The sequence below is a fragment of the Echiichthys vipera genome (genome assembly GCF_963691815.1).
Source record: "Echiichthys vipera genome assembly, chromosome: 23".
Classification (NCBI taxonomy): Eukaryota; Metazoa; Chordata; class Actinopteri; order Perciformes; family Trachinidae; genus Echiichthys; species Echiichthys vipera.
The window spans coordinates 83,847-110,289 of NC_139848.1; the positions used below are offsets into that span (position 1 = coordinate 83,847).

The window sequence follows — 26,443 nt, forward strand, 5'->3', positions numbered from 1 at the left end:
TGACCTCTGACCTCTATCCTCTGACCTCTATCCTCTGACCTCTATCCTCTGACCTCTATCCTCTGACCTCTGACCTCTGACCTCTATCCTCTGACCTCTGACCTCTGACCTCTATCCTCTGACCTCTATCCTCTGACCTGTATCCTCTGACCTCTGACCTCTGTCCTCTGACCTCTGACCTCTATCCTCTGACCTCTATCCTCTGACCTCTATCCTCTGACCTGTATCCTCTGACCTCTGACCTCTGTCCTCTGTCCTCTGACCTCTATCCTCTGACCTCTATCCTCTATCCTCTGACCTCTATCCTCTGACCTCTGACCTCTGACCTCTATCCTCTGACCTCTATCCTCTGACCTCTGACCTGTATCCTCTGACCTGTATCCTCTGACCTCTGACCCCTGACCTCTGACCTCTATCCTCTGACCTCTATCCTCTGACCTCTATCCTCTGACCTCTATCCTCTGACCCCTGACCTGTATCCTCTGACCTCTGACCTGTATCCTCTGACCTCTATCCTCTGACCTCTATCCTCTGACCTCTGACCTCTGACCTCTATCCTCTGACCTCTGACCTCTGACCTCTATCCTCTGACCCCTGACCTCTATCCTCTGACCTCTATCCCCTGACCTCTATCCTCTGACCCCTGACCTGTATCCCCTAACCCCTGACCTCTGACCCCTGACCTCTATCCTCTGACCCCTGACCTGTATCCTCTGACCTCTGACCTGTATCCTCTGACCTCTATCCCCTGACCCCTGACCTCTGACCCCTGACCTCTGACCCCTGCAGGAGGTCCAGGAGCGCCTCAGGATCATCCAGTTGTGCGCCAGAGATCAACACTTTGCCGACTTCGTCCGACAGACTCAAGTGTGAGTGTTTTAACGCTTCAAAGGATCAAAACAGGTTTTAAATTCTTTCGTTCATATTTAAAGACTCATTTTCATGTTTTTAAATATTCGTTTCCAGGTACCTGCAGCGGAGAGGAAGCTCCACCACGTAGCGTTGAGTCCTGAGGCGGCGGCGGCGGCGGCGCCCACGAGGTACGAACACCGCCGTGTTTCCTGTGACCTCTGAGCGTCTGAAACACGTCTGACGCTTTTCTCTCGTGTCTCCACAGAAACCTGCCTTCGTCTCTGACGCCTGGACGCCTCCTCCCTCGCCTCGCCGCTGCCCTCGCCGCTGCCCTCGCCGCTGTCCCCGCCGCTGCCCTCGCCGCTGCCCTCGCCGCTGCCCGTCTCCTGGAGGGGAAGGCGACGAGACGCTGACACGTTTGGGACTTTTATTTTGAAAGGACACAGTGAACTGACCTTTGACCCGTGCTCGGACTGTTTGATTGTTTGGAACGCTTCAGTACCTCCGCCTCATCTTTAGCTTCAGCTCCGGGGCTTCTGACCGGGTCCCACCTGCACGCCGCCGCCGCCGCTGCACATCAAAGCCGCTCTCTGTAGCATTGGTCGCTCGTCAGCGAGTTAGTTTTGCCTCCTCCGTGTTTTCCCGACTCAGCTGCTCCCGTCAGTGCCTTCACCGCTCTGTCAGCTGCTTCGGGGTTGGACGATGCGTGGACTTCCACTGTTTCCACGACGACGCAGTCAGCTGCTTCACAAACAGCATGTTTACGTTTCTCAGTCCACGCTGGAGTGTTGTTGTGTTGTTGTTGTTGTGTTGTTGTTGTTGTTGTGTTGTTGTGTAGACGTGTGTAGTTGTTGTGTGTGTTTCCAGAAAGAGTCCGACTCTTCTTCTCTGCAGCTCCAGACGTGTTTTCGTTTTTTCTTTTCTTAAACAGGTGAAATCAAAAGGTGTTAGAGGTCGTTTTAGAGGTCGTGTAGAAGATTTTAGAGGTCGTGTTGGAGGTTTTAGAGGTCGTGTTGGAGGTTTTAGAGGTCGTTTTAGAGGTTGTGTTGGAGGTTTTAGAGGTCGTTTTAGAGGCTTTTGAGGTCGTTTAGAGGTCGTTTTAGAGGTCGTTTTAGAGGTCGTTTTGTGAAATCAGTGTTTACACTTCAGACCTTCTTGTGAAGTTTGAAATTTATCCATTTACAGCTCAACTTCATACTCGTTAGTCTCTTGTTTACTCGTTAGTCTCTCGTTTACTCGTTAGTCTCTTGTTTACTCGTTATTCTCTTGTTTACTCGTTAGTCTCTCGTTTACTCGTTAGTCTCTTGTTTACTCGTTAGTCTCTGGTTTACTCGTTAGTCTCTTGTTTCCTCGTTAGTCTCTTGTTTACTCGTTAGTCTCTCGTTTACTCGTTAGTCTCTCGTTTACTCGTTAGTCTCTTGTTTACTCGTTAGTCTCTTGTTTCCTCGTTAGTCTCTTGTTTACTCGTTAGTCTCTCGTTTACTCGTTAGTCTCTCGTTTACTCGTTAGTCTCTTGTTTCCTCGTTAGTCTCTTGTTTACTCGTTAGTCTCTCGTTTACTCGTTAGTCTCTTGTTTACTCGTTAGTCTCTTGTTTACTCGTTAGTCTCTTGTTTACTCGTTAGTCTCTTGTTTACTCGTTAGTCTCTTGTTTACTCGTTAGTCTCTCGTTTACTCGTTAGTCTCTTGTTTCCTCGTTAGTCTCTTGTTTACTCGTTAGTCTCTTGTTTACTCGTTAGTCTCTTGTTTACTCGTTAGTCTCTTGTTTACTCGTTAGTCTCTTGTTTACTCGTTAGTCTCTTGTTTACTCGTTAGTCTCTTGTTTCCTCGTTAGTCTCTTGTTTACTCGTTAGTCTCTTGTTTACTCGTTAGTCTCTTGTTTACTCGTTAGCCTCTTGTTTACTCGTTAGTCTCTTGTTTACTCGTTAGTCTCTTGTTTACTCGTTAGTCTCTTGTTTACTCGTTAGTCTCTCGTTTACTCGTTAGTCTCTCGTTTACTCGTTAGTCTCTCGTTTACTCGTTAGTCTCTCGTTTACTCGTTAGTCTCTCGTTTACTCGTTAGTCTCTTGTTTACTCGTTAGTCTCTTGTTTACTCGTTAGTCTCTTGTTTACTCGTTAGTCTCTTGTTTACTCGTTATTCTCTTGTTTACTCGTTAGTCTCTCGTTTACTCGTTAGTCTCTCGTTTACTCGTTAGTCTCTTGTTTCCTCGTTAGTCTCTTGTTTACTCGTTAGTCTCTTGTTTACTCGTTAGTCTCTTGTTTACTCGTTAGTCTCTCGTTTACTCGTTAGTCTCTCGTTTACTCGTTAGTCTCTTGTTTACTCGTTAGTCTCTTGTTTCCTCGTTAGTCTCTTGTTTACTCGTTAGTCTCTTGTTTACTCGTTAGTCTCTTGTTTACTCGTTAGTCTCTTGTTTACTCGTTAGTCTCTTGTTTACTCGTTAGTCTCTTGTTTCCTCGTTAGTCTCTTGTTTACTCGTTAGTCTCTTGTTTACTCGTTAGTCTCTTGTTTACTCGTTAGTCTCTTGTTTACTCGTTAGTCTCTTGTTTACTCGTTAGTCTCTTGTTTACTCGTTAGTCTCTTGTTTACTCGTTATTCTCTGGTCTAATCTGTTGAAACGCTGTGAGCAGCAGGGCGTCGTCAGCGTAGAGCTTTAGTTGCCTCCTCCCGTGACCTCTGACCTCTGACCTCTGACCTCTGACCTGTTATTCTCCTAAAGCTCTAAAGACGTTCAGGACTTTGGCTGATTGGGGATAAACACAGGAAGTGTTGTCATGGCGACAGTAGAAATAAACTCTTTGAAGTGTGTGTAAAGGTTTCAGGATCGTAGATGAAATGTTTGTTTGTTTGTTTGTTTGTTTGTTTGTTTGTTTGTTTGTTTTCTCCGTGTGACACAAACACAAACTTCCTGTCTCTCTGTTGTTTTCTATGCTGATGACACAGAAACGTCTTTTGTAAAATAAAGTCATATTTTTTACAGTGACACTTTCTTTCATTATAGTTATTAGCAGGAGCCCTCAGCAGCAGCAGGGGCTGATGGGAAACGTAGTCTGAAGGATTCACATTTATAAACATGTTGTTGTTGGAGTCACCAGAAAAAAGAGTTCCCGCCTCGTCGAGTCTGAACAACGGCTCAGGAAGTGCTGTTATCGTTTCAGCCATGTTTGTAGTTCTTCTCAGAGGCCTTGTTTGTAGTTCTTCTCACATGTTTGTAGTTCTTCTCACATGTTTGTAGTTCTTCTCCCATGTTTGTAGTTCTTCTCAGAGGCCATGTTTGTAGTTCTTCTCCCATGTTTGTAGTTCTTCTCCCATGTTTGTAGTTCTTCTCCCATATTTGTAGTTCTTCTCCCATGTTTGTAGTTCTTCTTAGAGGCCATGTTTGTAGTTCTCACATGTTCTTAGTTCTTCTCCCATGTTTGTAGTTCTTCTCAGAGGCCATGTTTGTAGTTCTTCTCACATGTTTGTAGTTCTTCTCCCATGTTTGTAGTTCTTCTCCCATGTTTGTAGTTCTTCTCCCATGTTTGTAGTTCTTCTCACATGTTTGTAGTTCTTCTCCCATGTTTGTAGTTCTTCTCCCATGTTTGTAGTTCTTCTCACATGTTTGTAGTTCTTCTCCCATGTTTGTAGTTCTTCTCACATGTTTGTAGTTCTTCTCCCATGTTTGTAGTTCTTCTCCCATGTTTGTAGTTCTTCTCACATGTTTGTAGTTCTTCTCCCATGTTTGTAGTTCTTCTCCCATGTTTGTAGTTCTTCTCACATGTTTGTAGTTCTTCTCCCATGTTTGTAGTTCTTCTCCCATGTTTGTAGTTCTTCTCACATGTTTGTAGTTCTCATCAGAGCTCCACGTGCTCAGAGCAGCTCATGAAACCAGAGCGTCCTCGGTGGCCTCCTCACACACACACACACACACACACACACACACACACACACACACACACACACACACACACACACACACACACACACACACACACACACACACACACACACACACACACACACACACACACACACACACACACACAAACTCCAGCTGTTTAAACAAACTTTATCCTGGTCCTGGTTTTTGTCCTGGTCCTGGTCCTGGTTTTTGTCCTGGTCCTGGTCCTGGTCTTTGTCCTGGTCCTGGTCCTGGTCCTGGTCCTGGTCCTGGTCTCCTCTGTAACGTGGTCTCAGCTGAGGGGGGCCGGAGCTCTGGTTTGAGGTACGGAGGTTTTTCCTGGGGCCTAAAAAAACATGAAGAAGGAGAGGAGGGGTGTGTGTGTGTGTGTGTGTGTGTGTGTGTGTGTGTGTGTGTGTGTGTGTGTGTGTGTGTGTGTGTGTGTGTGTGTGTGTGTGTGTGTGTGTGTGTGTGTGTGTGTGTGTGTGTGTGTGTGTGTGTGTGTGTGTGTGTGTGTGTGTGTGTGTGTGTGTGTGTGTGATGAAGGTGATGATGTCGTGAGGCCACGCCCCCTCTGAGCTGAGCCTATAGATGGAGGCGTCGCTGCGTCCTCCTCTCACAGCTGCTCAGGCCTGAGGAGAGCGAGGGACGCGTCCGGCTGCTGCTCTGCATCCTCATCTTCATCATCCTCCTCATCTTCATCCTCCTCATCATCTTCATCATCATCCTCATCTTCCTCATCATCCTCATCTGCTTCTTCCTCTTCATCATCTTCATCATCTTCATCTTCATCATCCTCCTCATCCTCATCATCTTCATCTGCTCCTTCTTCTCCTCCTCTTCATCCTCCTCTTCATCACCCTCCTCCTCCTCCTCCTCTCCCTCCTCCTCCTCCTCCTCCTCCTCCTCCTCCTCTTCCTCGGAGGTGTGGGAGCATGTGCGTCCTCCTGAGGGTCGTGCTGCTGCTGCAGGGGACGCTGCTGCTGCTGCTGCACGCCGCTCCGTCCCCGAGGAGCCGAGGTCAGAGACACCACGCATTTATTTATTATTATTTATTATTTATTATTTATTATCCAGATTATTAATATTTTTTATATTTATTTATTTATTTATTTATTTATTTATTTATTTATTTATTTATTATTTATTATTTTTATTTATTTATTTATTTATATTATTTTCTATTTTATTTATTTACTTATTAATTATTTATGATTATATTTGTGTCTCTTTGTAGTTGTTTTTTGTCTCTTTGTAGTTGTTTTGTGTCTCTTTGTAGTTGTTTTGTGTCTCTTTGTGGTTGTTTTGTGTCTCTTTGTGGTTGTTTTGTGTCTCTTTGTGGTTGTTTTGTGTCTTTGTGGTTGTTTTGTGTCTCTTTGTGGTTGTTTTGTGTCTCTTTGTGGTTGTTTTGTGTCTCTTTGCAGTTGTTTTGTGTCTCTTTGTAGTTGTTTTGTGTCTCTTTGTAGTTGTTTTGTGTCTCTTCGTGGTTGTTTGTGTCTTTGTAGTTGTTTTGTGTCTCTTTGTAGTTGTTTTGTGTCTCTTTGTGGTTGTTTTGTGTCTCTGTGGTTGTTTTGTGTCTCTTTGTGGTTGTTTTGTGTCTCTTTGTAGTTGTTTTGTGTCTCTTTGTGGTTGTTTTGTGTCTCTGTGGTTGTTTTGTGTCTCTTTGTAGTTGTTTTGTGTCTCTTTGTGGTTGTTTTGTGTCTCTTTGTGGTTGTTTTGTGTCTCTTTGCAGTTGTTTTGTGTCTCTTTGTAGTTGTTTTGTGTCTCTTTGTAGTTGTTTTGTGTCTCTTCGTGGTTGTTTTGTGTCTTTGTAGTTGTTTTGTGTCTCTTTGTGGTTGTTTTGTGTCTCTTTGTAGTTGTTTTGTGTCTCTTCGTGGTTGTTTTGTGTCTTTGTAGTTGTTTTGTGTCTCTTTGTGGTTGTTTTGTGTCTCTTTGTAGTTGTTTTGTGTCTCTTTGTAGTTGTTTTGTGTCTTTGTGGTTGTTTTGTGTCTCTTTGTGGTTGTTTTGTGTCTTTGTGGTTGTTTTGTGTCTCTTTGTGGTTGTTTTGTGTCTCTTTGTGGTTGTTTTGTGTCTCTTTGCAGTTGTTTTGTGTCTCTTTGTAGTTGTTTTGTGTCTCTTTGTAGTTGTTTTGTGTCTTTGTGGTTGTTTTGTGTCTCTTTGTGGTTGTTTTGTGTCTCTTTGTGGTTGTTTTGTGTCTCTTTGTGGTTGTTTTGTGTCTCTTTGTGGTTGTTTTGTGTCTCTTTGCAGTTGTTTTGTGTCTCTTTGTAGTTGTTTTGTGTCTCTTTGTAGTTGTTTTGTGTCTCTTCGTGGTTGTTTGTGTCTTTGTAGTTGTTTTGTGTCTCTTTGTGGTTGTTTTGTGTCTCTGTGGTTGTTTTGTGTCTCTTTGTGGTTGTTTTGTGTCTCTTTGTAGTTGTTTTGTGTCTCTTTGTGGTTGTTTTGTGTCTCTGTGGTTGTTTTGTGTCTCTTTGTAGTTGTTTTGTGTCTCTTTGTGGTTGTTTTGTGTCTCTTTGTGGTTGTTTTGTGTCTCTTTGCAGTTGTTTTGTGTCTCTTTGTAGTTGTTTTGTGTCTCTTTGTAGTTGTTTTGTGTCTCTTCGTGGTTGTTTTGTGTCTTTGTAGTTGTTTTGTGTCTCTTTGTGGTTGTTTTGTGTCTCTTTGTAGTTGTTTTGTGTCTCTTCGTGGTTGTTTTGTGTCTTTGTAGTTGTTTTGTGTCTCTTTGTGGTTGTTTTGTGTCTCTTTGTAGTTGTTTTGTGTCTCTTTGTAGTTGTTTTGTGTCTTTGTGGTTGTTTTGTGTCTCTTTGTGGTTGTTTTGTGTCTTTGTGGTTGTTTTGTGTCTCTTTGTGGTTGTTTTGTGTCTCTTTGTGGTTGTTTTGTGTCTCTTTGCAGTTGTTTTGTGTCTCTTTGTAGTTGTTTTGTGTCTCTTTGTAGTTGTTTTGTGTCTTTGTGGTTGTTTTGTGTCTCTTTGTGGTTGTTTTGTGTCTCTTTGTGGTTGTTTTGTGTCTCTTTGCAGTTGTTTTGTGTCTCTTTGTAGTTGTTTTGTGTCTCTTTGTAGTTGTTTTGTGTCTCTTCGTGGTTGTTTTGTGTCTTTGTAGTTGTTTTGTGTCTCTTTGTGGTTGTTTTGTGTCTCTTTGTAGTTGTTTTGTGTCTCTTCGTGGTTGTTTTGTGTCTTTGTAGTTGTTTTGTGTCTCTTTGTGGTTGTTTTGTGTCTCTTTGCAGTTGTTTTGTGTCTCTTTGTAGTTGTTTTGTGTCTCTTTGTAGTTGTTTTGTGTCTCTTCGTGGTTGTTTTGTGTCTTTGTAGTTGTTTTGTGTCTCTTTGTGGTTGTTTTGTGTCTCTTTGTAGTTGTTTTGTGTCTCTTCGTGGTTGTTTTGTGTCTTTGTAGTTGTTTTGTGTCTCTTTGTGGTTGTTTTGTGTCTCTTTGTGGTTGTTTTGTGTCTCTTTGTAGTTGTTTTGTGTCTCTTTGTGGTTGTTTTGTGTCTCTTTGTGGTTGTTTTGTGTCTCTTTGTAGATGTTTTGTGTCTCTTTGTGGTTGTTTTGTGTCTCTGTGGTTGTTTTGTGTCTCTTTGTGGTTGTTTTGTGTGTCTTTTTAGTTGTTTTGTGTCTCTTTGTAGTTGTTTTGTGTCTCTTTGTGGTTGTTTTGTGTCTCTTTGTAGTTGTTTTGTGTCTCTTTGTAGTTGTTTTGTGTCTCTTTGTGGTTGTTTTGTGTCTCTTTGTAGTTGTTTTGTGTCTCTTTGTGGTTGTTTTGTGTCTCTTCGTGGTTGTTTTGTGTCTTTGTAGTTGTTTTGTGTCTCTTTGTGGTTGTTTTGTGTCTCTTTGTAGTTGTTTTGTGTCTCTTTGTGGTTGTTTTGTGTCTCTGTGGTTGTTTTGTGTCTCTTTGTAGTTGTTTTGTGTCTCTTTGTAGTTGTTTTGTGTCTCTTTGTGGTTGTTTTGTGTCTCTTTGTAGTTGTTTTGTGTCTCTTTGTAGTTGTTTTGTGTCTCTTTGTGGTTGTTTTGTGTCTCTTTGTAGTTGTTTTGTGTCTCTTTGTAGTTGTTTTGTGTCTCTTTGTGGTTGTTTTGTGTCTCTTTGTGGTTGTTTTGTGTCTCTGTGGTTGTTTTGTGTCTCTTTGTAGTTGTTTTGTGTCTCTTCGTGGTTGTTTTGTGTCTTTGTAATTGTTTTGTGTCTCTTTGTAGTTGCTTTGTGTCTCTTTGTGGTTGTTTTGTGTCTCTTTGTAGTTGTTTTGTGTCTCTTTGTAGTTGTTTTGTGTCTCTTTGTGGTTGTTTTGTGTCTCTTTGTGGTTGTTTTGTGTCTCTTTCTAGTTGTTTTGCGTCTCTTTGTAGTTGTTTCGTGTCTCTTTGTGGTTGTCTTGTGTCTCTTTGTGGTTGTTTTGTGTCTCTTTTTAGTTGTTTTGTGTCTCTTTGTAGTTGTTTTGTGTCTCTTTCTAGTTGTTTTGTGTCTCTTTGTGGTTGTTTTGTGTCTCTTTGTGGTTGTTTTTGTCTCTTTGTAGTTGTTTTTTGTCTCTTTGTGGTTGTTTTGTGTCTCTTTGTAGTTGTTTTGTGTCTCTTTGTGGTTGTTTTGTGTCTCTTTGTAGTTGTTTTGTGTCTCTTTGTGGTTGTTTTATCTCTTTGTAGTTGTTTTGTGTCTCTTTGTGGTTGTTTTTGTCTCTTTGTAGTTGTTTTGTGTCTCTTTGTGGTTGTTTTTGTCTCTTTGTAGTTGTTTTGTGTCTCTTTGTGGTTGTTTTGTCTCTTTGTAGTTGTTTTGTGTCTCTTTGTAGTTGCTTTGTGTCTCTTTGTGGTTGTTTTTGTCTCTTTGTAGTTGTTTTGTGTCTCTTTGTGGTTGTTTTTGTCTCTTTGTAGTTGCTTTTTGTCTCTTTGTGGTTGTTTTGTGTCTCTTTGTAGTTGTTTTGTGTCTCTTTGTAGTTGTTTTGTGTCTCTTTGTGGTTGTTTTTGTCTCTTTGTAGTTGTTTTGTGTCTCTTTGTGGTTGTTTTTGTCTCTTTGTAGTTGTTTTGTGTCTCTTTGTAGTTGTTTTGTGTCTCTTTGTAGTTGTTTTGTGTCTCTTTGTAGTTGTTTTGTGTCTCTTTGTGGTTGTTTTTGTCTCTTTGTGGTTGTTTTGTGTCTCTTTGTGGTTGTTTTGTGTCACTTTGTAGTTGTTTTGTGTCTCTCTGTGGTTGTTTTGTGTCTCTTTGTGGTTGTTTTGTGTCTCTTTGTAGTTGTTTTGTGTCTCTGTGGTTGTTTTGTGTCTCTTTGTAGTTGTTTTGTGTCTCTTCGTGGTTGTTTTGTGTCTTTGTAATTGTTTTGTGTCTCTTTGTAGTTGCTTTGTGTCTCTTTGTGGTTGTTTTGTGTCTCTTTGTAGTTGTTTTGTGTCTCTTTGTAGTTGTTTTGTGTCTCTTTGTGGTTGTTTTGTGTCTCTTTGTAGTTGTTTTGTGTCTCTTTCTAGTTGTTTTGCGTCTCTTTGTAGTTGTTTCGTGTCTCTTTGTGGTTGTCTTGTGTCTCTTTGTGGTTGTTTTGTGTCTCTTTGTAGTTGTTTTGTGTCTCTTTGTAGTTGTTTTGTGTCTCTTTGTGGTTGTTTTGTGTCTCTTTGTGGTTGTTTTTGTCTCTTTGTAGTTGTTTTTTGTCTCTTTGTGGTTGTTTTGTGTCTCTTTGTAGTTGTTTTGTGTCTCTTTGTGGTTGTTTTGTGTCTCTTTGTAGTTGTTTTGTGTCTCTTTGTGGTTGTTTTATCTCTTTGTAGTTGTTTTGTGTCTCTTTGTGGTTGTTTTTGTCTCTTTGTAGTTGTTTTGTGTCTCTTTGTGGTTGTTTTTGTCTCTTTGTAGTTGTTTTGTGTCTCTTTGTGGTTGTTTTGTCTCTTTGTAGTTGTTTTGTGTCTCTTTGTAGTTGCTTTGTGTCTCTTTGTGGTTGTTTTTGTCTCTTTGTAGTTGTTTTGTGTCTCTTTGTGGTTGTTTTTGTCTCTTTGTAGTTGTTTTTTGTCTCTTTGTGGTTGTTTTGTGTCTCTTTGTAGTTGTTTTGTGTCTCTTTGTGGTTGTTTTGTGTCTCTTTGTAGTTGTTTTGTGTCTCTTTGTGGTTGTTTTATCTCTTTGTAGTTGTTTTGTGTCTCTTTGTAGTTGTTTTGTGTCTCTTTGTGGTTGTTTTTGTCTCTTTGTAGTTGTTTTGTGTCTCTTTGTGGTTGTTTTTGTCTCTTTGTAGTTGTTTTGTGTCTCTTTGTGGTTGTTTTGTCTCTTTGTAGTTGTTTTGTGTCTCTTTGTAGTTGTTTTGTGTCTCTTTGTGGTTGTTTTTGTCTTTTTGTGGTTGTTTTGTGTCTCTTTGTGGTTGTTTTGTGTCACTTTGTAGTTGTTTTGTGTCTCTCTGTGGTTGTTTTGTGTCTCTTTGTGGTTGTTTTGTGTCTCTTTGTAGTTGTTTTGTGTCTCTTTGTGGTTGTTTTGTGTCTCTTTGTAGTTGTTTTGTGTCTCTTTGTGGTTGTTTTGTGTCACTTTGTAGTTGTTTTGTGTCTCTTTGTAGTTGTTTTGTGTCTCTTTGTGGTTGTTTTGTGTCTCTTTGTAGTTGTTTTGTGTCTCTTTGTGGTTGTTTTGTGTCTCTTTGTGGTTGTTTTGTGTCTCTTTGTGGTTGTTTTGTGTCTCTTTGTGGTTGTTTTGTGTCTCTTTGTAGTTGTTTTGTGTCTCTTCGTGGTTGTTTTGTGTCTTTGTAGTTGTTTTGTGTCTCTTTGTGGTTGTTTTGTGTCTCTTTGTAGTTGTTTTGTGTCTCTTTGTGGTTGTTTTGTGTCTTTGTAGTTGTTTTGTGTCTCTTTGTGGTTGTTTTGTGTCTCTTTGTGGTTGTTTTGTGTCACTTTGTAGTTGTTTTGTGTCTCTCTGTGGTTGTTTTGTGTCTCTTTGTGGTTGTTTTGTGTCTCTTTGTAGTTGTTTTGTGTCTCTTTGTGGTTGTTTTGTGTCTCTTTGTAGTTGTTTTGTGTCTCTTTGTGGTTGTTTTGTGTCTCTTTGTAGTTGTTTTGTGTCTCTTTGTGGTTGTTTTGTGTCTCTTTGTGGTTGTTTTGTGTCTCTTTGTAGTTGTTTTGTGTCTCTTTGTGGTTGTTTTGTGTCTCTTTGTGGTTGTTTTGTGTCTCTTTGTGGTTGTTTTGTGTCTCTTTGTAGTTGTTTTGTGTCTCTTTGTGGTTGTTTTGTGTTTCTTTGTGGTTGTTTTGTGTCTCTTTGTGGTTGTTTTGTGTCTCTTTGTAGTTGTTTTGTGTCTCTTTGTGGTTGTTTTGTGTCTCTTTGTAGTTGTTTTGTGTGTCTTTGTAGTTGTTTTGTGTCTCTTTGTAGTTGTTTTGTGTCTCTTTGTGGTTGTTTTGTGTCTCTTTGTAGTTGTTTTGTGTCTCTTTGTAGTTGTTTTGTGTCTCTTTGTAGTTGTTTTGTGTCTCTTTGTGGTTGTTTTGTGTCTCTTTGTAGTTGTTTCGTGTCTCTTTGTGGTTGTTTTGTGTCTCTTTGTAGTTGTTTTGTGTCTCTTTGTGGTTGTTTTGTGTCTCTTTGTGGTTGTTTTGTGTCTCTTTGTAGTTGTTTTGTGTCTCTTTGTGGTTGTTTTGTGTCTCTTTGTGGTTGTTTTGTGTCTCTTTGTGGTTGTTTTGTGTCTCCCCCCTCTCTCTCCCCAGAAATCATCTTCTCCTCCTCTTCCTCCTCAGGGCGGCGCCAGAACGTGAAGGTGCGGATCAACGCCACGGGCGACACCATCGTGCTGAAGTTCGTGCGTCCGAGCGCCGACGTGGAGCTGGAGGGTTTCATCCTCGGCTACGGACGCAGCCTCTTCTCCAGACAAGTGATCCAGCTGCCGGGGATCGGACACACGTACCAGACCGAGATGGGTGAGTGTGTGAGCAGCTCCTAGAGGACACTTTAACACACGTTTATGCTCCTGGAGGACACTTTAGCACACGTTTATGCTCCTAGAGGACACTTTAACACGCGTTTATGCTCCTGGAGGACACTTTAGCACACGTTTATGCTCCTAGAGGACACTTTAACACGCGTTTATGCTCCTGGAGGACACTTTAACACACGTTTATGCTCCTAGAGGACACTTTAACACGCGTTTATGCTCCTAGAGGACACTTTAACACGCGTTTATGCTCCTAGAGGACACTTTAACACACGTTTATGCTCCTAGAGGACACTTTAGCACACGTTTATGCTCCTAGAGGACACTTTAACACACGTTTATGCTCCTAGAGGACACTTTAACACACGTTTATGCTCCTAGAGGACACTTTAGCACACGTTTATGCTCCTGGAGGACACTTTAGGACACGTTTAGGCTCCTAGAGGACACTTTAACACACGTTTATGCTCCTAGAGGACACTTTAACACACGTTTATGCTCCTAGAGGACACTTTAACACACGTTTATGCTCCTAGAGGACACTTTAGCACACGTTTATGCTCCTAGAGGACACTTTAACACACGTTTATGCTCCTAGAGGACACTTTAGCACACGTTTATGCTCCTAGAGGACACTTTAACACACGTTTATGCTCCTAGAGGACACTTTAACACACGTTTATGCTCCTAGAGGACACTTTAACACACGTTTATGCTCCTAGAGGACACTTTAGCACACGTTTATGCTCCTAGAGTACACTTTAGCACACGTTTATGTTCCTAGAGGACACTTTAGCACACGTTTATGCTCCTAGAGGACACTTTAACACACGTTTATGCTCCTAGAGGACACTTTAGCACACGTTTATGCTCCTAGAGGACACTTTAGCACACGTTTATGCTCCTAGAGGACACTTTAGCACACGTTTATGCTCCTAGAGGACACTTTAACACACGTTTATGCTCCTAGAGGACACTTTAGCACACGTTTATGCTCCTAGAGGACACTTTAACACACGTTTATGCTCCTAGAGGACACTTTAGCACACGTTTATGCTCCTAGAGGACACTTTAACACACGTTTATGCTCCTAGAGGACACTTTAGCACACGTTTATGCTCCTAGAGGACACTTTAGCACACGTTTATGCTCCTAGAGGACACTTTAACACACGTTTATGCTCCTAGAGGACACTTTAATACACGTTTATGCTCCTAGAGGACACTTTAGCACACGTTTATGCTCCTAGAGGACACTTTAACACACGTTTATGCTCCTAGAGGACACTTTAGCACACGTTTATGCTCCTAGAGGACACTTTAACACACGTTTATGCTCCTAGAGGACACTTTAGCACACGTTTATGCTCCTAGAGGACACTTTAACACACGTTTATGCTCCTAGAGGACACTTTAACACACGTTTATGCTCCTAGAGGACACTTTAACACACGTTTATGCTCCTAGAGGACACTTTAACACACGTTTATGCTCCTAGAGGACACTTTAACACACGTTTATGCTCCTAGAGGACACTTTAACACACGTTTATGCTCCTAGAGGACACTTTAACACACGTTTATGCTCCTAGAAGACACTTTAACACACGTTTAAGAACGTGTCCTGAGTCTTTTATTGTGAAGGGCTTGTTGTTGTGTGGCCTGGTGTGTTGTGTTCGAGTGCTGATGGGAACTTCGGCCGTCGTTACATTCCTGCTCTGGAAACATGCGAAACACGCCGCGGGGTCAGGGTTTAATGTGCACAGATGTGTGAACAGATGTTTTTTTATGAACTGATCCACAAACATGTTCTGTCCTCGCCGTGTTCCCGTGTTTAAAGCCTCGCCGGCGTCCCCGCCCAGACCCCCACACTCGTGGGAAACTCCTGCACGGAGACTTCGGGGAAAACCAGAACGTGAGCGGCCGGAGCCACGTGAGGCAGGTGGTTCTGATCCGTGTCCTTCAGCGGCGTCCTCTGGAGACGCCGGCGTGTCTCGCTCTGGGATAATTACTGCAGCATGTTCCCTGAAACTGGAGCCGCTGCACTTTGTGTTCAGAGCACGAGGCTGAAGCTCGTTCGTCTGAGCTGAAGCTGCAGATGTTCCTGCGTCCACGGACGAAACTGAGCCCTGACGCACGTTTGAATCCGCGTCCACGGTTTCAAACATGTGTCAAAGGCGTCCGGGACGAGGTGGAGCTTCCTGAGGACTGGGGACAGACTCAGAACCACCTCGATCAACCGAATTCACTCAAAACGGACTCAAATTAACTCAAATTAACTCAAATTAACTCAAATTCACTCAAATTCACTCAAATTAACTCAAATTCACCCAAAACTACCTCAAATCTGTGTGTGGGGGCTCGTCCTGCGCCGCCGTCACCTGTCATTCACTCGTCAGTCACTCGTCAGTCACTCGTCATTCACCCGTCAGTCACCCGTCAGTCACTTGTCAGTCACCCGTCATCTGTCAGTCACTCGTCAGTCACCCCTCAGTCACTCGTCAGTCACCCGTCAGTCACTCGTCAGTCACCCGTCAGTCACTCGTCAGTCACCCGTCAGTCACTCGTCAGTCACTCCTCAGTCACTCGTCAGTCAGACGTGGTTTTGTCTCCTGTCCTCGTCTGATTGGACGTGGTTTTGTCTCCTGTCCTCGTCTGATTGGACGTGGTTTTGTCTCCTGTCCTCGTCTGATTGGACGTGGTTTCATCTCCTGTCCTCGTCTGATTGGACGTGGTTTTGTCTCCTGTCCTCGTCTGATTGGACGTGGTTTTGTCTCCTGTCCTCGTCTGATTGGACGTGGTTTTGTCTCGTCCTCGTCTGATTGGACGTGGTTTTGTCTCCTGTCCTCGTCTGATTGGACGTGGTTTTGTCTCCTGTCCTCGTCTGATTGGACGTGGTTTTGTCGTCTGTCCTCGTCTGATTGGACGTGGTTTTGTCTCCTGTCCTCGTCTGATTGGACGTGGTTTCATCTCCTGTCCTCGTCTGATTGGACGTGGTTTTGTCGTCTGTCCTCGTCTGATTGGACGTGGTTTTGTCTCCTGTCCTCGTCTGATTGGACGTGGTTTTGTCTCCTGTCCTCGTCTGATTGGACGTGGTTTTGTCGTCTGTCCTCGTCTGATTGGACGTGGTTTTGTCTCCTGTCCTCGTCTGATTGGACGTGGTTTTGTCTCCTGTCCTCGTCTGATTGGACGTGGTTTTGTCGTCTGTCCTCGTCTGATTGGACGTGGTTTTGTCGTCTGTCCTCGTCTGATTGGACGTGGTTTTGTCTCCTGTCCTCGTCTGATTGGACGTGGTTTTGTCGCCTGTCCTCGTCTGATTGGACGTGGTTTTGTCTCGTGTCCTCGTCTGATTGGACGTGGTTTTGTCTCCTGTCCTCGTCTGATTGGACGTGGTTCTGTCTCCTGTCTCAGACGCAGAGCCCAAGTACCTGATCGCTGTTCAGCCAATCCCTGTCAACGACCTGAAGACGACCTGCACAGGTGTGTCCTCACTTCCTGTTTGTGTTTTACATGTCAAGGGACGTCTCACCTGTCTGTCCTCACCTGTCTGTCCTCACCTGTCTGTCCTCACCTATCTGTCTGTCCTCATCTGTCCTCACCTGTCTGTCTGTCCTCACCTGTCTGTCCTCACCTGTCTGTCTGTCCTCACCTGTCTGTCCTCACCTGTCTGTCCTCACATGTCTGTCTGTCCTCACCTGTCTGTCTGTCCTCACCTATCTGTCTGTCCTCACCTGTCTGTCCTCACCTGTCTGTCTGTCCTCACCTGTCTGTCCGTCCTCACCTGTCTGTCTGTCCTCACCTGTCTGTCCTCACCTGTCTGTCCTCACCTGTCCTCACCTGTCTGTCTGTCCTCACCTGTCTGTCCTCATCTGTCCTCACCTGTCTGTCTGTCCTCACCTGTCCTCACCTGTCTGTCCGTCCTCACCTGTCCTCAGGTAAGGTGAACCTGGAGAAGGCGCTCCACCTGGCGGTGGGCTCCGTCAGTCCCACGGCGGTGCTCCTGTCCTGGGGGAACCACCTGAAGACGCCGTACGACGGGGACGTCATGGACGAGTGTCTGGAGGACGGGTGAGTCCTTTCTCTAAGCTTCGGTCTCAGGGCGCCGTCCTCGCCGTCCTGACTGTGGCGTCCGTCCCCTCAGGTTCTACACCGTCCGCTACAGAGAGAGGAACAGGAAGTGGACGTACCAGACGTGTCCCACCGGAGACACCGTCATCGACCACCTCAAACCCAACACGCCGTACGAGTTCGCCGTCCGCGCCAACAAAGACGACCTCAGGGGGACGTGGAGCAAACCGGCGATCCACAACACCAACACGGGCGGTGAGGACGCGTCTTCACTTCCTGTTTACATGAACACCCCGTCTTCACTTCCTGTTTACATAAATGCACCCCCGTCTTTACTTCCTGTTTACATGAACACAGCGTATCTTTACTTCCTGTTTCCATGAACGCACCGCCGTCTTGACTTCCTGTTTACATGAACACACCCGTCTTGACTTCCTGTTTACATGAACACACCGTCGTCTTGACTTCCTGTTTACATAAAAGCACCGTCGTCTTGACTTCCTGTTTACATGAACGCACCCCGTCTTGACTTCCTGTTTACATGAACGCACCCCGTCTTTACTTCCTGTTTCCATGAACGCACCGCCGTCTTGACTTCCTGTTTACATGAACGCACACCCGTCTTGACTTCCTGTTTAAATGAACGCACCGTCGTCTTGACTTCCTGTTTACATAAAAGCACCGTCGTCTTGACTTCCTGTTTACATGAACGCACCCCGTCTTGACTTCCTGTTTACATGAACACACCCGTCTTGACTTCCTGTTTAAATGAACGCACCGTCGTCTTGACTTCCTGTTTACATGAACGCACCCGTCTTGACTTCCTGTTTACATGAACGCACCGTCGTCTTGACTTCCTGTTTACATAAAAGCACCGTCGTCTTGACTTCCTGTTTACATGAACGCACCCCGTCTTGACTTCCTGTTTACATGAACACACCCGTCTTGACTTCCTGTTTAAATGAACGCACCGTCGTCTTGACTTCCTGTTTACATGAACGCACCCGTCTTGACTTCCTGTTTACATGAACGCACCCCGTCTTGACTTCCTGTTTACAGCTGCTCTTCCTCTGAACTTCTTCTTCTTCTTCTTCAGATAAAAACACGCAGAAAACGTTCAAACTGAGGAATCCTCTCGCTAAGACGCTGGTGCGAGCGCAGGTTCATCATATTTAAACAAAAATAAAGAAATAAAGTCTAAATAATTACGTTTTTATTGTTTAATCAAAGTGAATGTTGTGTTTTTCAGAAACCTCTGGGGCCGCACGCCATCTTCCCTCCACGCCACGGTGAGACGAGCGTCCCCTTACGTCACATCACATTATATTATATTAGATTATATTAAATTATATTAAATTATATTATATTATATTAAATTAAATTAAATTATGTTAAATTATATTAAATTAAATTAAATGATATTAAATGATATTAAATTATATTATATTATATTAAATTATATTAAATTATATTAAATTATATTAAATTATATGAAATTATATTAAATTAAATTCACATCAAATACAAAATAAATACTCGTGTGAACGAAAGGCTTTGTTTTTTTGGTTTTTCAAAATAAAGCACAAATGAAGCAGCAGTGTTGAAGCTGTTTCTTTAATAAATAAATAAAGTATTAATTAAATGTTAATCACATTTTAATAACATATAAAATCCCTTTAATGAATCAGCTGTTTTCCACTTCCTGTCCCAGCCCTTCACAACAAGACTCGACTTCCTCCTCTGCTCAAAAGCGCTGCGTTCCCCGGAGCACCTCGCACTTCCTTTGGTGATTATCACTTCCTGTTTCCTCCTCACATTACTTCCTGTTTCCTGCTTCACCACTTTTATTTTGACAGTCATTTCCTGTCAACACGTTACTTCCTGCAGCGCCGCCTGAAAGTCGCCAGGAGACTTTGCCGCCGTCCGGCGCCGCTGAGCCTAATGTGTCGCTCGGTAACAACAAAGACTTTTATTTTGTTAACCAGCTTCTTCCTGTCTCTTCCTGCTCGGCTGGCTCCCATGATGCACCTGGCAGGGGGCGGGGCCTGTGGGGCGTGCAGCTGCATGTTAGCATGTGTTGAGCCCCGTTTAGGAAGTCGGTTCGAGGCGTGGTCGTGATGTCACCGCGTAAGTTCTCTTAGCCCCGCCCACTGTGAGCGATGACGTCGACTCTTCTCTTCTTCTGCTTTCACTCTTTCAAACTGCACCGTGTGTGTCTGCTCAGAGGCTACAGAGCTAACCGCTAGCTGTCACAGCCAACTAACCGCTTACATGCTAGCTAGCCAGTAAGACGTTGAAATGCTAACTGTTAGCATCCTTCAGTCTCAAATTAAAACCAGGTTCTGGTCTCAGTGTCCCTTAGTAAGAGGAGGCTAGCTGCTCAGCTACTATGGCTAACAAGCTAACTGCTAACATGCTGGTTAGCTAGTGAGACGTTCGTGCTAGCTGCTAACATGCTAGTTAGCTCTAGCTGATTAGCAGGTTAAGACTCCACCTCCGCATCACACCAACGTGAACCTTTCACCGCCATTGTTTGAAATGTCCGCGCATGGTCCCTCCTTCTTTTTTCTACGTCCCAACAGGCGCACAGGAAATGACCTCAGAGCCGCCGTAGGCCTCGTGCTCGTACACGTGCGCACGCTCGTGCTCGTACACGTGCAAACGTGCTTTACTAAAGCCCACCTCTCCCAAACGGGCCGTGGACGGCAAGCGTGCCGCTCCTAGACGTGGTACGGTTGCATCACACGGGTCAAAGGAACCAGACTTTAGCCGTGACACGTGCTGGGGCACGGCACGGAGGCACAGTGGGAGGGGGCACGGCACGGAGGAACAGTGGGAGGGCGTCCTCACTGTGCCTCTGGACTCGGGCGCTTGTTCGGGGGTTTCCCGTGGTAACGCTCACTTCTCTCCCCACAGTTAACAGACAGTCGCACCGCGGCCTTTCCCCCCCTACACCGGCCGTGTGGTCCAGACCTCGACTGGGTAAAAAAAGTTCATCATTAACGTGTGTGTGTGTGTGTGTGTGTGTGTGTGTGTGTGTGTGTGTGTGTGTGTGTGTGTGTGTGTGTGTGTGTGATAAATTCTGTTGGAATGAAGCTCTGGTGGAAAAATCTCACAAATCTGCGACTTATTAAGTGGTTTTCATGTTTTTTGGTGCCTTTGATTATTGGGGTGTCTGGAGTCTTAGGTCCTGGGGTCTGGGGTCCTAGGTCCTGATGTCTGGGGTCCTGGTGTCTGGGGTCCTGGGTCCTGGTGTCTGGGGGTTCTGGTGTCTGGGGTCCTAGGTCCTGGGGTCTAGGGTCCTAGGTCCTTGTGTCTGGGGGTTCTGGTGTCTGGGGGTTCTGGTGTCGAGGGTCCTGGTGTGTTTGTCCAGAGAGTGTCTGCGTCTCCTGGTGCAGTGAACGACTCTCTGTTGGGGAACAGGAAGCCTGAATCCCCAGACGTGTTCGGACGCTCTGGCGTCCACGAGCACTTTTAGGCCTGAACCTTAACCCGGCGCCTCCAGGGTCTCTGCGCGCCTCCAGGGTCTCTGCGCCGCCTCCAGGGTCTCTGTGCCACCTCCGGGGTCTCTGCGCCGCCTCCAGGGTCTCTGTGCGACCTCCAGGGTCTCTGTGCAGCCTCCAGGGTCTCTGTGCCACCTCCAGGGTCTCTGCGCAGCCTCCAGGGTCTCTGTGCCACCTCCAGGGTCTCTGCACCGCCTCCAGGGTCTCTGCGCCGCCTCCAGGGTCTCTGGGTCACCTCCAGGGTCTCTGCGCCCCCTCCAGGGTCTCTGCGACTCCAAGTCCACATGGTTCGGTCCGTTAAGGAGTCCAGAGAAAAGCTTCAGTGGAAAAACAAACCTCGTTTATTGGAACGTCCTGATCGTTAACTCGCTTTACAACGACCGCACTTTGCTGAGCTCTGCGCTTTTTCTCACCGCAGGAATTCAAACAAGTTTGTTATGATGGAGTCGTTCTGGTGCTTCCTGCTTTGATTGAGCCGCAGAGACGCCGTGTTTATGAAACGGGGACCGCGTGGCGTGCAGCGGGCGGTTTACGGCCGCCGCTGGCTTTTTCATGTTTGTGTCCAGTGTTTGTTTGGTTTGTTGGTGCAGTTCCACTCTCTTCTCTCCGCGTCTGTCGACTCCTCACGCGTACAACAACAACAGGAACCACGCCGGGCCGCCTGGCGTGTCTGCGGCGTCCTGGCGTCTCTGCGGCGTCCTGGCGTCTCTGCGGCGTCCTGGCGTCTTTACACGGGGCTGATTGAGAAGAATGCGTCTTTCTTGTTTCATGTTAGGAGCTAAAAAAAGCTCCATCATCTTTCATGTTCCTGGCGTCGCAGCTGCTCCGTTTACTCCTGGAAGCCGCTCAAGTCGCTGATTATGAAGAATTTTGGCGAGAGGGGGACGGGGGAGGGGGACGGGGAGGGGGACGAGGGAGGGGGGGGCACGGGGAGGGGGTTAGTTGGCTCCGGGTCCTGGACTCCTGCAGGATTGTTCATGTTTGCAGGTCCGTGTGTGGAGTTGTTCCTCGAGAGGAAAGAGCAGATTTTCCAGGAGATTAGAGACGGGGAAATAAATCCTGTGTTTGGACAGAACCAGACTCTGATCCACAGATGTTTCTGCGGTTACAGCAGCAAAAACCACACGCTAACGGGTCTTTATGCTTGTGTTTGTCCCAGGATCCCCGGCTCGCCCGTCCGCACCCATCAACCAGAACCCGAACCTGGTGGGAAAACCCGGAGACTCCGGTGAGAAGCACGAAAGACCAGGAGCCGCGGTGAACGTTGGTGTTTCTTTGTCTTCAGCGTTTTCTTGTTTCCCTTCAGATAAAGTGAACAACCTGAAGCAGACGGACAAGCTGCCGATCCTGAAGCCCAGAGTCCAGCTCGCCACCGCCAAGCCGACCAAACCGGCCCGGAGACAGACCACGACCGGAGCTCCGACCACAGCCGGTAGGAGGAATAACCAGATCCAGGTCCAGATCCACAGATCCTGGATCAAACCGCTGCTCAGTTCAGTTAAAGACGCGTTCCAGAAACTTCTTTGTGTCTTTTCTGTCTTCAGCGTCTCGACGGGAGACCTGGGAGGACTCAGACCTGTTCCAGTCACAGCCCGCCTCCGAAGTCGACGCCTTGGGCAAGAAACGTTACGTGGGTAAGTTCTGGCTTCAGGACGGACCTTTGAAATGGGCCCAACTGAACCTGAACCCTGAACCTGACCCCTGAACCTTAAACCCCTGAACCCTGACCTTTGAAATAGGCCTAACTGAACTCTGACCCCTGAACGTTGAACTCCGACCCCTGAACACTGACCCCCGACCCTTGACCTGACTAATCCGTCCCCTCCTCCTCCCAAAGCGCCTCATGTCATCTACCAAACGGGCAAGAAGCCGGACGAGCCCTGCTCCATCACCTCCTCCCTCAACTACTTCCCTGTAGCAGAACCGGGCGACGCTAACGTGACGGCTCCGCCCAAGTCTCCGCCCTCCAACCTCACCGTGGTGACGGTGGAGGGATGCCCGTCCTTCGTCATCCTGGACTGGGAGAAAACGGACAACGACACCACCGGTACGAAGACGTAGAAGATCAGGTGAACTCTGAAAGTCCTGGTTCTGTTGATCTGGACTCAACTTTGTCGTTCTTTCCTCAGAGTACGAGGTCATCTCCACCGCCAAGGGGCCCGACGGCGAGCAGGTCGTCGTTATGACCACCAACCAGACTCACACCACCGTGGAGAACCTCAAACCTGAAAGCAGGTACGCTTCAAGACCTGGTTCTGATACGAGTCTGTCCCACATTAAGACCTGGTTCTGGCCCGGTTCTGCTCCAGTTGAATAACTCTCTTTCTGTTCAAAGTTACGAGTTTAAGGTGAAGCCAAAGAACGATCTGGGTGCAGGTCCCTCCAGTGACCCGGTGTCCTTCGAAACAGAGTCCGGTACAGAAAACTCTCGTTATTCTAAAGTTCTGGACCTGCAGCTCCAGAACCTCAGGCTCAAACTCTGTTCTTTCTTTCAGCGGATCCTCGAGTGACCGACAATGTCTCAGGAAAAGACGCCATCTGGACCCAGTTCCCCTTCAAGACGGACTCGTACTCTGACTGCCACGGGAAACAGTATGTGAAGAGAACCTGGTACAGGAAGTTCGTCGGGGTCCAGCTGTGCAACTCGCTCCGGTACAAGATCTACCTGAGCGACTCGCTCAACGGTGAGTGCCGTTCGACCCATCTCGGCTCCTGGTTTTGGGGTTTATCTGAGACCTGGTTCTGATCTGTCTCTGGTTCTTTCACCCTGCAGGTAAATTCCACAACATTGGGGATCAAACCGGCTTCGGCGAGGACCACTGTCAGTTCGTCGACTCGTTCCTGGACGGAAGGACGGGCCGGCAGCTCCAAGCAGACCAGCTCCCCTCCAGACCTGGTTAGACCTTTATTCTGAGAGTCCTGAGACCATCCAGACCAGTAAAACCTTTATTCTTAGAGTCCTGAGACCATCCGGACCAGTAAAACCTTTATTCTGAGAGTCCTGAGACCATCCAGACCAGTAAAACCTTTATTCTGAGAGTCCTGAGACCATCCAGACCAGTAAAACCTTTATTCATAGAGTCCTGAGACCATCCAGACCAGTAAAACCTTTATTCTTAGAGTCCTGAGACCATCCGGACCAGTAAAACCTTTATTCTGAGAGTCCTGAGACCATCCGGACCAGTAAAACCTTTATTCTGAGAGTCCTGAGACCATCCAGACCAGTAAAACCTTTATTCTTAGAGTCCTGAGACCATCCAGACCAGTAAAACCTTTATTCTGAGAGTCCTGAGACCATCCAGACCAGTAAAACCTTTATTCTGAGAGTCCTGAGACCATCCGGACCAGTAAAACCTTTATTCTTAGAGTCCTGAGACCATCCAGACCTGGATAAACCTTTATTCTGAGAGTCCTGAGACCATCCGGACCAGTAAAACCTTTATGCTTAGAGTCCTGAGACCATCCAGACCAGTAAAACCTTTATTCTGAGAGTCCTGAGACCATCCGGACCAGTAAAACCTTTATTCTGAGAGTCCTGAGACCATCCAGACCAGTAAAACCTTTATTCATAGAGTCCTGAGACCATCCAGACCAGTAAAACCTTTATTCTGAGAGTCCTGAGACCATCCAGACCAGTATAACCTTAACCATAGAGTCTTGAGACCCTCTTACTGACGGGCTGTGTCTTGTGGTCTCCAGGTTTCTACAGAGCCGTGCGTCAGGAGCCCGTCCACTTCGGACAGATCGGCGGAAACTCCCACGTCAACTACGTGCCGTGGTACGAGTGCGGGACGCCCATCCCCGGGAAATGGTGAAGGTGACCGAGTCGTTCTCGGAGAACCCCAGAAGAGGAACGCCGCCCGGGCTGGGACGGGGACGGGGACGGGGACGGGAAGGTCGTCCTTACGTCCACGACCCCGGACTCCCCCTTCCTGTCCCGTCCTTTTACCCAGAGCTGTAAAAACATGTAGAGGACACTTGTCAGGACTTCAGTAACGACAGAGCATCAGATATAGAAACGTGCCTCGTCTGCGGGAGTTCGCTGCGTCAGATCACGGGAAGCTGGCTCCCTGGATATTATTTTCATAACTTATTTATCGAGAAGATGTTTGTGTTTGTGTTTCAGCTCATTTCTGTTTGGAAGGTCGAAACCGTCCTGCCTGGAACCCGTCCAGACCACGTCTAGACCTGGTTCTGATACCCGTCCAGACCACGTCTAGACCTGGTTCTGATACCCGTCCAGACCACGTCTAGACCTGGTTCTGATACCCGTCTGTCCCACATTAAGACCTGGTCCTGAAACAAGTCTGTCCCACATTAAGACCTGGTTCTAATATGAGTCTGTCCCACATTAAGACCTGGTTCTGATACGAGTCTGTCCCAAGTAAAGACCTAGTTCTGATACAGCTAATGGCTAGCTAATGGTGCAGCGTGAAGCTAATGGTGCAGCGTGAAGCTAGCGGTGCAGCGGAAGCTAACGGTGCAGCGTGAAGCTAACGATGCAGCGTGAAGCTAGCGGTGCAGGGTGAAGCTAGCGGTGCAGCGGAAGCTAACGGTGCAGCGTGAAGCTAATGGTGCAGCGTGAAGCTAACGGTGCAGCGTGAAGCTAGCCGTGCAGCGGAAGCTAACAGTGCAGGGTGAAGCTAACGGTGCAGTGTGAAGCTAACGGTGCAGTGTGAAGCGGATGGTGCAGGGTGAAGCTAACAGTGCAGGGTGAAGCTAACGTGTAAACCTAATAACCCTGAAATAAACACGTTTTAATGGTATTTGTGGTCAGCGGCGCTACCGTCCGTCTCCAGGCGCAGCAGCAGACTGAGCTGCTGTTTCAGGTGTTTCAGTCTTTTTAATATTTTTAATCTTAATTTCCTGAACATAAAAGTGTTTTAACCTCCAGCTGTGTCACGAGTTTGCCCCGTTTCTATAAACAGAAGAGAGCTTTGTAAAGAATAATAAATGTATGTTAGTGATGTTTATGTTGAATTTCAACAATAAAGAATCGTTTTTTATAAAAAAGTGTTTTATCTTCCCTCCCTGTGTGTTTTTATATTAACTAATACTACCTTTACTCTAAAGTATTAAATATGATTTAATAAAAACTTTTATGGATTTTATCGTTTATAAAGTTCGGCAGAGTTCCCAGAATGCTTTGCGGTCCGAACAGACACGCTGTGAGTGCGGGTGTAAGCTAACACTCGTTGTTTTAAAGCCTTTATTTCTTTAATTTCAGTCACATTTAACATTAAAAACCAGCCGAATGAAGCCGCAGCGGCTCCTGTCCGCGGTGAACTCCTGAAAGTTCACTTAAACATCTCTGATTTACTTTAAAACCGGAGAAACGTTAAAACACCAAGGTTCTCAGGGGAGTTCCGCGGCGTCTTTCCCCCGGTTTCTCAGCGGGTCTCGGGGCCGTTATTGTGGATGGACTCCGCAGATTACGCCGTGGTGTGGAAGTGGAAGTCCCGCTGAATCTGAAAATGTGAGTTTCATATTTTTTAGTTTATTAATTTCTGAGTAAAGTCTCAGGGAAACGCGGCTGCTGAGCGCTCGCGACCCTCCGCAGAGAAATGGCGGTTTCCACTGACGCTTGGCCGCCATGTTTGTTTTTAGCGATGCCGCCATGTTTGTTTTTCATGTTGCCGCCATGTTTGTTTGTCATGATGCCGCCATGTTTGTTTTTCATGTTGCCGCCATGTTTGTTTTTAGCGATGCCGCCATGTTTGTTTTTCATGTTGCCGCCATGTTTGATTTTCATGATGCCGCCATGTTTGTTTGTCATGATGCCGCCATGTTTGTTTTTCATGTTGCCGCCATGTTTGTTTGTCATGATGCCGCCATGTTTGTTTTTCATGTTGCCGCCATGTTTGTTTGTCATGATGCCGCCATGTTTGATTTTCATGTTGCCGCCATGTTTGATTTTCATGATGCCGCCATGTTTGTTTGTCATGATGCCGCCATGTTTGTTTTTCATGTTGCCGCCATGTTTGTTTGTCATGTTGCCGCCATGTTTGATTTTCATGATGCCGCCATGTTTGTTTGTCGTGATGCCGCCATGTTTGTTTTTCATGTTGCCGCCATGTTTGTTTGTCATGATGCCGCCATGTTTGTTTTTCACGATGCCGCCATGTTTGTTTGTCATGATGCCGCCATGTTTGTTTGTCATGATGCTGCCTTTGGGGCGGGGGCGCTGGCGTTTATGTTAGAGGTTTTATCCAATCATTGTCCAGCTTTCATCTGTCGCCAGGGTCCAAAATCTGCCTTTACGCCAACGGACCTGTGGCAACAACCAATCAGCGCCAAGTTGGGTTCAGTGGCGCCTGCAGCGTCAGCGCGTGCACGCC

General features: G+C 45.9%; 1 protein-coding gene across 3 annotated transcripts; it reads left to right on the forward strand.

Annotated features, from left to right (window-relative positions):
• The first annotated feature begins 5,522 nt into the window (after window positions 1-5,522).
• abi3bpb (ABI family, member 3 (NESH) binding protein b) lies at window positions 5,523-25,034 on the forward strand. Of its 3 annotated transcripts, none has more exons than XM_083937699.1 (19): window positions 5,523-5,748; window positions 12,343-12,522; window positions 15,946-16,014; window positions 16,470-16,602; window positions 16,676-16,857; window positions 17,699-17,763; window positions 17,852-17,891; window positions 18,314-18,388; window positions 18,490-18,555; window positions 19,519-19,584; window positions 21,265-21,333; window positions 21,412-21,537; window positions 21,650-21,739; window positions 21,943-22,152; window positions 22,235-22,340; window positions 22,441-22,520; window positions 22,601-22,789; window positions 22,879-23,001; window positions 23,805-25,034. In XM_083937699.1, exons 1-19 carry the CDS (start codon window positions 5,664-5,666, stop codon window positions 23,918-23,920), a joined length of 2,070 nt encoding a protein of 689 aa, XP_083793825.1. In that variant the 5' UTR covers window positions 5,523-5,663; the 3' UTR covers window positions 23,921-25,034. The 3 variants fall into 3 exon arrangements, with proteins under 3 accessions (XP_083793825.1, XP_083793826.1, XP_083793827.1); XM_083937700.1 differs by having other exon boundaries at window positions 17,699-17,751; XM_083937701.1 differs by lacking the exon at window positions 18,490-18,555.
• Window positions 25,035-26,443: the final 1,409 nt, after the last annotated feature.